Here is a 12,349-nt window from a genome sequence, read left to right on the forward strand (position 1 = left end):
TATCCTTTTTGTTGTTGTTGATCTTAACATATGGGGGAAGCAGTTTAAAGAAAAAGCACTTCATGTAGAAGGGAAAAATATAATCTTAATGATTTCAATTCAGGATCAAAATGTAGTGCTCTGCATACAAGGGAACATTTACTAGCAGTACTTGAAGACTTGTGAGTTGAAATTGCATGTTACTTGAAAGATCGAATTAAGCTAAGTTTTGGTGCACAGCAGTTGTACATGATTTCATGTTTATGTAGCAAAAGGCATTGAAATGTAATAGTATTGAAACATACATGTAAAGATAGTTGTGGAAATTGTCTATTATATTTTCCTTGTGTCTCATTTATTTAGAGCATAAATTTTCTTTTTTTAAAATTGTTCTAAAGGAAAAGGCTAAATGAATACTGTAATTGAAATTATATTTTAAATCTTTGTCATGAGTTTTTTTTATAAAAAAGCTATTGCAAATTGTATCATTCCTGATTATACGGAACTTTGTGGGTGATTTTAAATAAATTTTATACTTCTATTTTGCACCTGGTAGTCTAATTTTTCTTTCCTCGACAAAATAATATTTTTAAAATTTTAATATCCAATCAAATATCCACATATTTTTAATGACAAAGGACTATAAGAATTTTATATTTGAAGATGACCAAATGTATGGATTGTGTTCACAAAATCAAGATGGCTACGTATATGGAATCCTGATTATGTCCCAGAAACCTTGCATTTTATTTAATTCTTACAGTGATGATATTAAGTAAGGGCTCTTAGCAACCCCATTTTAGAATATAGATCAGTTCTAAATCTTAAGTTAGATGCACACCCCTACTTGGGTCTAGACTCACTCGCCTTCCCTTGGGTTTATCATTTTAATAAACTTAATCCTGAACACAGTATGCTAAAGTGTTCATTAAAAATCTGAAGCAAAAAAAAATATTGACAATAGGCTATTAGTGATATTACATTAACTATCGCAGAATAATAAGTTAGTTTAAATTCATCTAATTTGAAACCTGCCTCCCCTATTGTAGCATCCTGGTAGACCTCTTCATTCTATAACAGGAACAACTTTATCCCCTTGCCCTACCTCCCCCCAGGTTTAGGTTGGCAGCTACAGACTACATTGTCCACCTCTTTCCTGACTGGTTACAAGGAAGACATGACTTAGGTTGACCATACGTACATGGGCATCACACTAGGGCATGGCAAAACAGCGAAACTAAAGGAACTTGGTCTTTTCCATGAGAAAAAAAAATTAAGTGTTATTTTCTATTATTTTGCTCTGTTAAATAGCTCAGTCAATATCCCAACTAAACATCCACCACCTAAGACAACTATCATATATTTTTAATAATCTCCTGGCCAAATAGCCAGTTCCTTCAATGTTCCTCTGGTGACATGGTTTTTAGATCCTTTACCTTCTTAACGCTCTTTTTTTAATGTCATGGATCATGACATTCCCCTGATTAAAACATTCCAATGGCTTCTCACTGTACTTAATATGAAACCAAACTACTTACTTAGTCTGCAAAGCTTTTGGGAACCTGGCTTCTGCCAACCTATCCACTCTGTTGACCATGCTCCAGCTACCCTAAGCTTCTGTAGTTCCTTGAACAGGCCAAACCCTTGTCTGACCCAAAGCCGTTTGTACCTGCCACCTGGTTCTACCTTTCGAACCTCATATGGCTAGCTCCTTCCTGTAGTTCTCGTATCAGCTCAAACATCATATCATCTGGGGGGTGGGGTACCAAATTACTTTATTTGAAGGAATGTTACAAATGAAAGATGTGAGTGGATGATTTGGTACAAGTTATAGCAAAGGTAAAGGTAGCTCCAACATGCAGGTATTGCTTTGGTGACCAGGAAGTCAACCCCGTGGCTATTGGAAGGCTTAGCTCTCAGCACTGTCTCCCAGGGTGTGCTTGTCAAAAAGATACTCTACTGTGCCAGTTTCAGGGGGCCCCAACCAGCACAAGTTGATTACATGGTCACCCAATTCTTTGATGGGTTTCACCTGCTCATTCAGGTAGTGAGTCTCAGTGAAGTCACACAAATGAGGGTCATTTTTGTCAGTGGCCACTTGGTGCCAGTCCAGTAGTGACTGATTCACACCTTTTCCCAAGTCTAATGCACACTCCATTGCATTCAGCCCATTCTCCCAGTTGTCATGGTCTGGTTTCTTGATATCCTGAAGGAAGATTCGGCCACCTCGTTGGGTCTGCAGCTTCATCAGTTTCTCAGCATGTTCCCTCTCCTCATGAGGTTGGCGAAGAAAATATTTGGCCAAGTTCTTCAAAGCCACATCATCACGGTCAAAGTAGTAAGACATGGACAGGTAGATATAGGAAACGTAGAGCTCCAAGTTGATCAGGCCTCTGAGTCCTGGTGGCGGTTCTGACCCACGTGCGAGGCGGACCCGGTCATCGTTATGGTGGGTGCTAAGGAGAGGCAGCTGGGCAGCACTGGAGTGATGGCGGGCCCTTGGGACTGGCGGAGGGCTGTGAGGAGGTTGGCAGGAGGCTAGATCTGGGCAGCTGGCGGGGATGGGTCAGCGCCAGGTTCCGTCCAAGCACTGTTAAAGCATGAAACCATAGTGACTTTCCATGAAGACTGTCTCAAATGTCATGTCACTTTTAGTACCTACAGAGCGTTCAAGTACATTAATGTCCCATGATTTTATCACTCCTATTGAGCATTTTTATTGTGTCCAGCTTTTTACTATGATGAACACTAAAGTGCTGGCTTAAAGGAAATAAATCTTAATTTTAAAAAATTTAATATTTGCCCTGGCCGGTTTGGCTCAGAGGATAGAGCTTTGGCCTGCCCGGGTTGCAGGCTCCATCCCCAGTAGGGGACATGTAAGAGGCAACTGATCCATGATTCTCTTTCATTATTGTTGTTTCTATCTCTCTCTTCCTCTCCCTTCTTCTCTCTGAATTCAATAAAAATATATAAAACAAAAATAAAATTAAAAAGAAAAAAATTTAATATTTAAGACATGTCATTTGGTACAAAATTCAAAAAGTACAGCCTGGCTGGTGTAGCTCAGTGATTCTCAATCCACAAACCAAGAGATCATAGTTCAATTCTAGATCAGGGCACATTACCAGGTTGTAGGACTGATCCCCAGTAAGGGGCGTTCAGGAGGCAACAGATCAATGATTCTCTATTGTTGAAAGTATTACTTATGTCTCTTTTTCCCACCCCCACCTCCCTCATTCACCACCCTATTGTCTGTGTCCATGCATACAAGTTCTTTGGTTTAAATCTCCCACCCCTGCCTTCTCTCTGAGATTTGACAGTCTGTTCCATGCTTCTATGTCTCTGGATATATTTTGTTCAACAGTGTATTTTGTTCATTAGATTCCACATATAAGTGAGATCATATGATACTTGTCTTCCTCTGACTAGCATAATACTCTCCACGTCCCTCCATGCTGTATCAAAGGGTAAGGGATCCTTTTTTATACCTGCATAGTATTCCATGGAGAAAATGTACCACAGCTTTTTTTTCTTTTAGTATATTTTATTGATTTTTAACAGAGAGGAAGGGAGAGGGATAGAGAGTTACAAACATTGATGAGAGAGAAACATCGACCAGCTGCCTCCCGCACACCTCCTACTGGGGATGTGCCCGTGCGGGCCCTTGACCGGAATCGAACCTGGAACCTTTCAGTCCACAGGCTGACGCTCTATCCACTGAACCAAACCGGTTTGGCTGTACCACAGCTTTTTTATCCACTCATCTACTGATGGGCACTTGGGCTGTTTCCAGATCTTAGCTATTGTAAATTGTGATGCTACGAACATAGGGGTGCATACATTCTTTCTGATTGGTGTATCTGGTCTCTTAGAATATATTCCTATAAGTGGGATCACTGGGTCAAATGGCAGTTCTATATTTAATTTTTTGCGGAAACTCCATACTGTTTTATATAATGGCTGTACCAGTCTGCATTACCACCAGTGGTGTACTAAGACCCACTTTATTCCACATCCTCTCCAGCACTTGTCATTTGTTGATTTGTTAATGGTAACCATTCTGACAGGTGTGAGGTGATACCTCATTGTAGTTTCAATTTGCATCTCTCTGATGATTAGTGACTTTGAGCATTTTTTCATGTCTCTAGGCCATCTGTATGTCCACTTTGCAGAAGGGTTGCAGGTTTGATTCCTGTTCAAGGGCATATACCTGTGTTGCAGGCTTGATCCTTGGCCCCATCGGGGCACATGTGGGGCAACCAATCAATTTGTCTCTCTTATGTCAATGTTTCTCTCTCTTTCCCCCCTCCCTCCTTCCCTTCCACTCTCTCTAAGAATCAATGGGAAAAATATCCTCCAGTGAGGATTAACAAAAATAAATACATAAATAAATAGAATTCATTTTCATAATTGACCTATCAGCTGCTAAAGTGTGAATACATTTTTTTGGGACCATATATATATATATATATATATATATATATATATATATATATTAACATTCTTTAAAAAATACTATCAAACCAAATCTAGTAGCATATAAAAATGATTACATATTGCTAGTGGCCCAGTGCACGGATTCATACACATTGAAAAGAAATTAATCAGAATAAAGATTTATGCGGTAATTACATTACTGCAAAAAAGTACATCAAAATAGTATATATAATGTAGTATTATAAAATTAAAACACATGTGCAATTGGCTCCAGCAAGAGCTTTATATGTATCATGCATGTGCAAGTCAACGTTTATTTTTAAATTGCCAGTGTGCATCATATATACCGGCTGGTGGGTCGGACAGACGGTCGGTCACTTAGCCTTTTATATATAGAGATTACTAAGTGGGATTTATCTCAGGAATGCAAAGATGAATAAACACGCAAAACTCAATCAATGTAAAACTCCATTTCAATAAAATGAAGGAAAAATCCACATGACAATTTTAAATGATAAAAACAATTTGGCAAGCCCTAGCTGGTTTGGCTCAGTGAATAAAGTGTTGGCCTGCGGACTAAAGGGTCCCGGGTTTGATTCCGGTCAAGGGCATGTACCTTGGTTGCAGGCACATCTCCAGTAAGGGGTGTGCAGGAGGCAGCTGATCGATGCTTCTCTCTCATTGATGTTTCTAACTCTCTATCCCTCTCCCTTCCTCTCTGCAAAAAAATCAATAAAATATATTTAAAAAAAAAACAATTTGGCAATATCCAAACCCTTTCATGATGAAAACAGTCAATCAACTAGGAATAGAAGAGAAAAATCCACAGTTAAAATCATACTTAATGGTGAAAGACTGAAGCTTTTTCCCTTTAAAATCAAGAATAAAACAAGGATGTCTGATCTCACCACTCCTATTCAACATTAGACTGGAAGTGCTAGCTACAGCAATTAGAAAAAAAGAACTAAAAAGCATTCATATTGAAAAGAAAGAAGTAAAACTATCTCAATTCACAGATGATATATTTTATACATAGAAAATCCTAAAAAATTAGAGCTAATTACCTAATTCAACAAAGTTGCAAAAATATCAACAGAATAAAATCAATTGTATTCCTTTACACTAGTAATAATTAATCCAGAAATGATATTTAGAAAACAGTCCAAGGGAGGCGGGTAAGAGAGCAACCAAAGGACTGTATGCATGCATATAAGCCAGTGATGGCGAACCTTTTGAGCTCGGCGTGTCAGCATTTTGAAAAACCCTAACTTAACTCTGGTGCCGTGTCACATATAGAAATTTTTTGATATCTGCAACCATAGTAAAACAAAGACTTATATGTTTGATATTTATTTTATATATTTAAATGCCATATATTTATTTTATATATTTAAATGCCAAATATTTATTTTATATATTTAAATGCCAAGAAAAATCAACCAAAAAAATGAGTTCGCGTGTCACCTCTGACACGCATGTCATAGGTTCGCCATCACTGATATAAGCATAACCTATGGACACAGACAGTAGCGGGGGTGAGGGCATGTGTGTGTGGGGGGGAGGATGGCTGAGGAGAGGTCAATGGGGGGAAAAGGAGACATGTAATATTTTAAACAATAAAGAATAAAAAAAAAAAAGAAAACTATTCCATTTACAATACCATCAAAATGAATAAAATAGTGCCCTGGCTGGTGTGACTCAGTTGGTTAAATGCGCCAGCTTGATTCATGGTCAAGGCACATGACCAGGTTTCTAGCTCAATCCCTGGTAAAAGCAGGCAACCAGTTGATGTTTCACTTTCACATTAATGTTTCTTTCTCTCTCCCTTTTTTACCTTCCCCTCTCTCTAAAATCAATTTTAAAAAACTTATTTTAAAAAAGAATAAAGTAGTTGGAAAATAAGTTTAACCAAGGCGGTACAAAATTTGAACTCTAAAATCTATAAAACATGTTGAAAGAAATGAAAGAAGAACGAAATAAATGGAAGAAATCTCACATTCATGAAATGGATACTTAATATTGTTAAGATGGCAATACTCCCCAAATTGATCTACAGATTCAAAGCAATCCCCACTAAAATTCCCACTGCCATTTTTGCAGAACTGGACAATCTGATCCTAAAATTCATATAGGATTGCAAGAAACCCTGAAAAGCCAAAACCATCTTGGCAGGGAAAAGTTGGAAGTCTTTCACTTCTCATGGCTTTTACAAAGCCACAGAAATTATAGAGTGTGGTACTGGTGTAAGGACAGACATACATCAATGGAAGAGAATTTAGAGTCCAGAAATAAACCTATTTATATGTGGGCAATTGAGTTTTGACAGAGATGCTAAAACCATCAAATTGGGAAAGATGAGACTTTTCAACAAATTGTTCTGGGACAACTGGATATCCACATGCAAAAGTGTGACTTGGCCTCAACTCACGCTATATACAAAAATTAATCTTAAATGGATAAGTGAGTCCAGTTGGTGTGGCTCAGTGGATTGAGTGTTTTCCCATGGACCACGAGGTCCAGGGTTAGATTCTCATTCAGGGTAGATGCCCAAGTTGTGGGTTTGATCCCCAGTATGGGCTGTGCAGGAGGCAGCCAATCCATGATTTCCCCTAATCATTGATGTTTCTATCTCTCTCCCTCTCCCTTCCTGTCTGGAATGTGTGTGTGTGTGTGTGTGTGTGTGTATTTTCTATATACATAAAAGCCTAAGTGACCATCTGTAGCTATGACGTGCATTTGACCACCAGGGGGCAGACGCTCCAGCCAGTAGGTTGGCTTGCTGCTGGGGTCCTGCTGATGGCTGATGGGGACTGGGGGAGCCCTGGAGCCGTCTGGCCGTCCCAATCACGCACCAGTGGGGTCCCACGGCCTGGACTGTGCCCGCTCCCAATCTGGGATGCCCCTCGGGGGATGCCCGCAGGCCAGGCCGAGGGACCCCACCAGTGCATGATCCTGTGCACCAGGCCTCGTGTGTGTGTGTGTGTGTGTGTGTGTGTGTGTGTGTGTGTGTGTATTTTTTTTTAAATGGACATGATGATGGTCGCACAGCCTTATGAATATACAAAAAACCAGTGAACTGTACAATATGAAATATTTAAACAGTGAATTACATGTTAAGTGAATTTTATCTCAAATTATTAAAAGCTAGGGAGATGCCACAGGATACACCATTCTCCCAAGTACTTGAACTAGAAAAAAAAGAGGGGGCGGGGAGGAGAGAAAACCACAAAATGGCGGCGGGATCACGTGACTTCCCCGTCCTCAACCCCTCCCTTCCCCACCTCTCCCCCTCCCCCCCTCCCCCCTCCCCCTCCTCTGGAAAGCCTTTCCCAGAGCTCGCGCCTGGACGCAGGTGGGCCATTGTTGCTCATTGTTAGCGAAGCCGAGGTAACCTTCGCAGGCGCGCTCCGGTTCCAGCCGCGTAGGGGAGCGAGCGGGAGCGCGCACGCGCTCTGGTCCCAACCGCGTGTGGAGAGAGCGGGAGCGCGTACGCGCACCGCGTGCCGTCGGCGCCGCCCCGCGGAGAGATGGGTAGGAGGGAGAGGCGTGGAGGAAGAGGGGGAGTTGGCGCATGCGCCAGAGGCTGACGGGTTTGAAATGGCTTCGGTGTTAGCCGGGAGCCGATTCAGGTGAAGGTCTGGTCCTCTCGTGGGAAGCGGTGCCGGCGAAGCCCGGGTTCTCAGTCCCATCGGCCCGCGGAAGGGCCGGGAGCGCCCGTTTTGGTCGCACGGCGCCCGCAGGCTGACGACGGTAGGGTTCTCGTGAGGCTGGGGCGGGAGGGACGCGGTCCCTTTTGTGCGGGTCGGAGCAGGCCCCGCGCGGCCAGCCCTTCCCCCACCCAGGCTTTTCCCCGTGGCCCCGGAGAGGCCCCCCCTGCGCCCCTCCGCCTCGGTCTGGTCCACGGGATGGCCGGCCTCCATCCCTCGCGCTCGAGCCGTGGCTGTTTTAGCGCCTGGTCTCCGGGGCCGGGGCGTTGGGACCCCTCGGTGCGCCGTGGGTGGGGGGAGATGAAGCCTTTCTTCGAGCGGCCCAGGGATGCGGGGGACCGGGGCTCTCTGTTCCTCTGCGCGTCCTTCGCCCGTGTCCCGGGACGCAGGGTTCCGCCTTCCCTGGTCTGAAGCCCGCGAGGAGCTGGAGCCGGGGAGGAAGATGGATGGCACAGCTCTGGCTCCTGCGAGTCGCGGGAGGAGGCGGAGAGGGTGCGCGGGCTGCGATCTGCGCCTTTTCTGGCTTGTATTTTTTTGGGGGGGGGCGGGGGCGGGGGCGGGGGTATTTTCGCAATGCTTCTGTAAAGGGCATCCGTTATTTCAACTGACTTTTCCCTCGAGGGAGGGGGGGAGAACAGGGATCCCTAATTTACCTATTGGAGAAAGCATGGAGATGTTCGTTATTTAAATTCTGTTCTTGGATACTTTTCCTCGGTGCCTTGCCAATTTCCGTTATTGGTATCACCCCTCTGAGCCCCCGACTCCTTGCCAAAGGAAGCATGCAGGCTCTACTGTAGTTATTTCCTTTGAACATAAAGCTGTGCGCTTCTTACTGGTAAGGACCGGGGAGAGAGCGGCAGATGGCCTTGTGTTTCAATGTGACAGTTTGTAGCCGCAGCAAGAAGTGCCTTTCTTGTAAGTCTGCCCCTGATGCCATGGATCGAGGTTGGATACTTTTGATGAACTACCTTGATGTGAACTTTTTTTTTTTTTTTTTTGCCGCATATCGGACCTGCACCTGCCCCTGTTGTTTGTGCGTGGAACCGTGGGGATGCCCTTGACAAAGTCAGCATTTTTTGTGTGATCCTTGTCGTTTGGTTGAACTTGAAAATGCGGGTCCTTTCTTAACAGATCGCTGCTATCGAAGGCAAGCGGGCGAAGGTTTCCCCCCGGCTCTCGTCATGGCTCAGTTTGGAGGACAGAAGAATCCGCCATGGGCCACTCAGTTCACAGCCACTGCGGTGTCTCAGCCAGGTCAGCCTCCTGCACACACGCGCTGGGACGGGGGCGGGGGTGAGAAGGGGTGGGCAGCATGGTGTAACTGAGTCAGGCCCCGCATAACACTGCAATATGTGTGCAAATGAGGTCTCTTTTAATTTTGTCTGTGAAGTTCTTAAAAAATTCATGGGTTAACTCACAAAAAAAAACCCAAAAAAAACCCCACACACCAGAAACCTGTTTCACACATCAGTTTGGAAGTTTTATAGTTTTAAAAACTTTAAGTTGATTGACCTAATTGATTTAGTTATGTCAGAGGTTAGCAGCCACTCATTCATTAGAGGTTACCAGAGTCATTTGGCATGTTAAGGTGTCAGAAGCATGCAGGCTCAGAAGTACTCAGAAGTCATACAGTTAACCTTTGAACAAGGGGGATGGTTAGGAGTATGGAACCATCCTAGGAAATTTACTGTTTCCTGTACTACTTTTGACTCCCCCAAAACTTAAACTTTACTAATAGTAGTAGCCTGCTGTTGACTGGAAGCCTTACTGATAACACCAACAGTTGATCAACACATTTTGTATGTTACGTGTATTACATACAATACTTCTTACATTAAAGTAAGCTAGAGAAAAGAAAATGTTATTGAGAGTATAAGAAGTATAAGAGAAAATACACTTACAGTATTGTACATATTTATTGAAAAAAAATCCATGTATAAGTGGCTGCAGTGTGCTGAGGGCTCAACTTTAGTTTTTTTTAATAGTTATTTTGTTATTTTTTTTATTTATTGTCTAAAATTTTACAGATGTCTCCTTTTGACCCACTTGACACCCCCCCCCCCCCCCCCCCCCGCCCGCCAGCCATTCCTACCGGGCAAGCCCCCACTGCCCCAGTGTCTGTGTCCATTGGTTATGCTAATATACATGCATATAAGTCCATTGGTTGCTCTCTAACCCCCCCAACTGTACTTTTTAAAAAAGTATATGTTTTTATTGATTTTTAGAGAGAGGGATAGAGAGAAATATCAATGAGAGAGAGGAACATGATTGATTGGCTGCCTCCTACTGGAAACCCTGTGCTTGAAAATAAATGAAAAATTCATACTTTATGAATACATGACTGGTTTTTAGTTGTTTGAATTGAAAGTAAAAAAACCAACTTGAAAGAATTTAGCAAGCAAAAAAAAAATGTATAAAAGGAGCAAATGAATATTTACATGTTCAAAATAATGTCATTGAAAATTTTGTTTCAATAGGTTCTTCCTGTTGCTCTTAGGAAGAATTTTTTTACTATTTCTTGACTTGTGGTTTGAATTTTAAATAAGATTCTACATAATGAAAACTTGAGTTTCTTTGAGTATCCAGAAAAGTTGCAGCTTATTCTGTTAATTTGAATATGTTTTTATTTATGATATATCTGATAATTAAATCAGGTCAGTGAGCTTAACATTTGAAAAACTATAAAACTTCCAAGCTGCTTGTTCTTTGCTGCATTTTACTTACTTAAAAATATTTATTTTGTAATTTGAGGACAATTACAGAGACACTGATCTTCTAATTTGGGTATTCTAAAATTTGATAGACATAGCTAGTTATGTAGGTGACCTTTCTCCTTAAAGGAATCGGTACTTTAAGGGTTTTTATTTTAATTACTTTTGATTTGAGGGGAATAAATGATCAATAGTTACTTCTGTAGGCAACTGAAAATAATATGAAATATAGTTATAAATTATATTTCAGATTCAAGTATTTCTCCTCTATGTTAGATAATAGTATTGACTTAGTTTTCATGAAATAGGACCTATTAGCAACTACTGTGTGTCCAGAAGCAAGTACTGTGTACTGATATTTTGGTAAACTGAGCATGTTTTTACCTGACTTTTTCTACATGTGATTTGTTTTAAATTCATATCTGTATTATTTAAGTATAGTAGCTGTTATGGTGGAATTCTACTGTCTGTAGTTCTTAACATTTGTATTGTAATTACCTAAACGTATATTATTATCTTTTATTTTTATTTTAAGACTGAACAAAGGAGACACCAAAGGGTTCATATGTAAATAATGGGATTTGTGTAAGCATAGCTTGTATTTGTGCTGTAGGAAATTATTTATGGATTTTTTTTGTCCCCCTCCCTCCCCCTCCAGCCTGCCCCATTGTCTGTGTTCATGGGCCATGCATATATGCATACAAGGTCCTTGGTTGATTCCACCCCGCCATTCCACCTCCACCCTGCCTACGGAGTTTCCGCATTCTGTTCCATGCTTTCATGTCTCTGGATCCACTCCGTTCATCAGTTTATTTTGTAACTTAGATTCCACATACGAGTGAGATCATGTGATACTTGTCTTTCTCTGACTGACTTATTTCACTTAGCATGATACTCTCCAGGTCCCTCTATGCTATCTAAAAGGATAAGAGATTCTTCTTTTTTACTACTGCGCACGCAGTATTCCATGATATAATAAGAATTTGTCCATTTCATCCACATTGTCCAGCTTGTTGGCATATAGTAGTTCATAGTATTTCCTTACAATCCTTTGTATTTCTGTGGTGTCAGTGGTTACTTCTCCACTTTCATTTCTGATTTTATTTATTTGAGTCCTCCCTCTTTGTTTCTTGATAAGTCTGGCTAACAGTTCATCAATTTTTTTTATCCTTTCAAAAAACAAGGTCTTGGTTTCATTGATTTTTTTTGGTATTGTTTTTTTAGCCCCTATCATTTATTTCTGCTCTAATCTTTATTTCCTTCCTTCTACATACTCTGGGCTTTTCTTGTTGTTCTCTTTCTAGTTCTTTAAGTTGTAGGGTTACATAGTTTATTGTTGATTTTTCTTGTTTGTTTGTTTTTTGAGGTAGGCCTGTAGTGCTATGAACTTCCCTCTCAGGACTGCTTGTGCTGTGTCCCATAGATTTTGGGTTGTTGTGTTTTCATTTGTTTCCATGAAGTTTTTGATTTCTTTCTTGATCTCATTGGTAACCCATTTATTGTTTCACAATGGAA

The 12,349-nt window shown here is 41.4% G+C and overlaps 1 protein-coding gene and 1 pseudogene across 1 annotated transcript in view; one reads left to right on the plus strand and one right to left on the minus strand.

The window, feature by feature from the left end:
• Positions 1–1,744: 1,744 nt before the first annotated feature.
• LOC118670251 lies at positions 1,745–2,565 on the minus strand (annotated as a pseudogene).
• A 5,417-nt stretch (positions 2,566–7,982) lies between these two features.
• The window catches only part of CCAR1 (cell division cycle and apoptosis regulator 1), a 61,449-nt gene continuing 57,082 nt past the window's right edge, over positions 7,983–12,349 (plus strand). Inside the window, 2 exon segments of the mRNA XM_036336916.1 lie at positions 7,983–8,166; positions 9,255–9,377. Coding sequence (XP_036192809.1) covers positions 9,305–9,377 — 73 coding nt within the window. The 5' untranslated portion in view covers positions 7,983–8,166; positions 9,255–9,304.

This window comes from Myotis myotis, unplaced genomic scaffold (genome assembly GCF_014108235.1).
Source record: "Myotis myotis isolate mMyoMyo1 unplaced genomic scaffold, mMyoMyo1.p scaffold_m19_p_15, whole genome shotgun sequence".
NCBI classification, from domain to species: Eukaryota; Metazoa; Chordata; class Mammalia; order Chiroptera; family Vespertilionidae; genus Myotis; species Myotis myotis.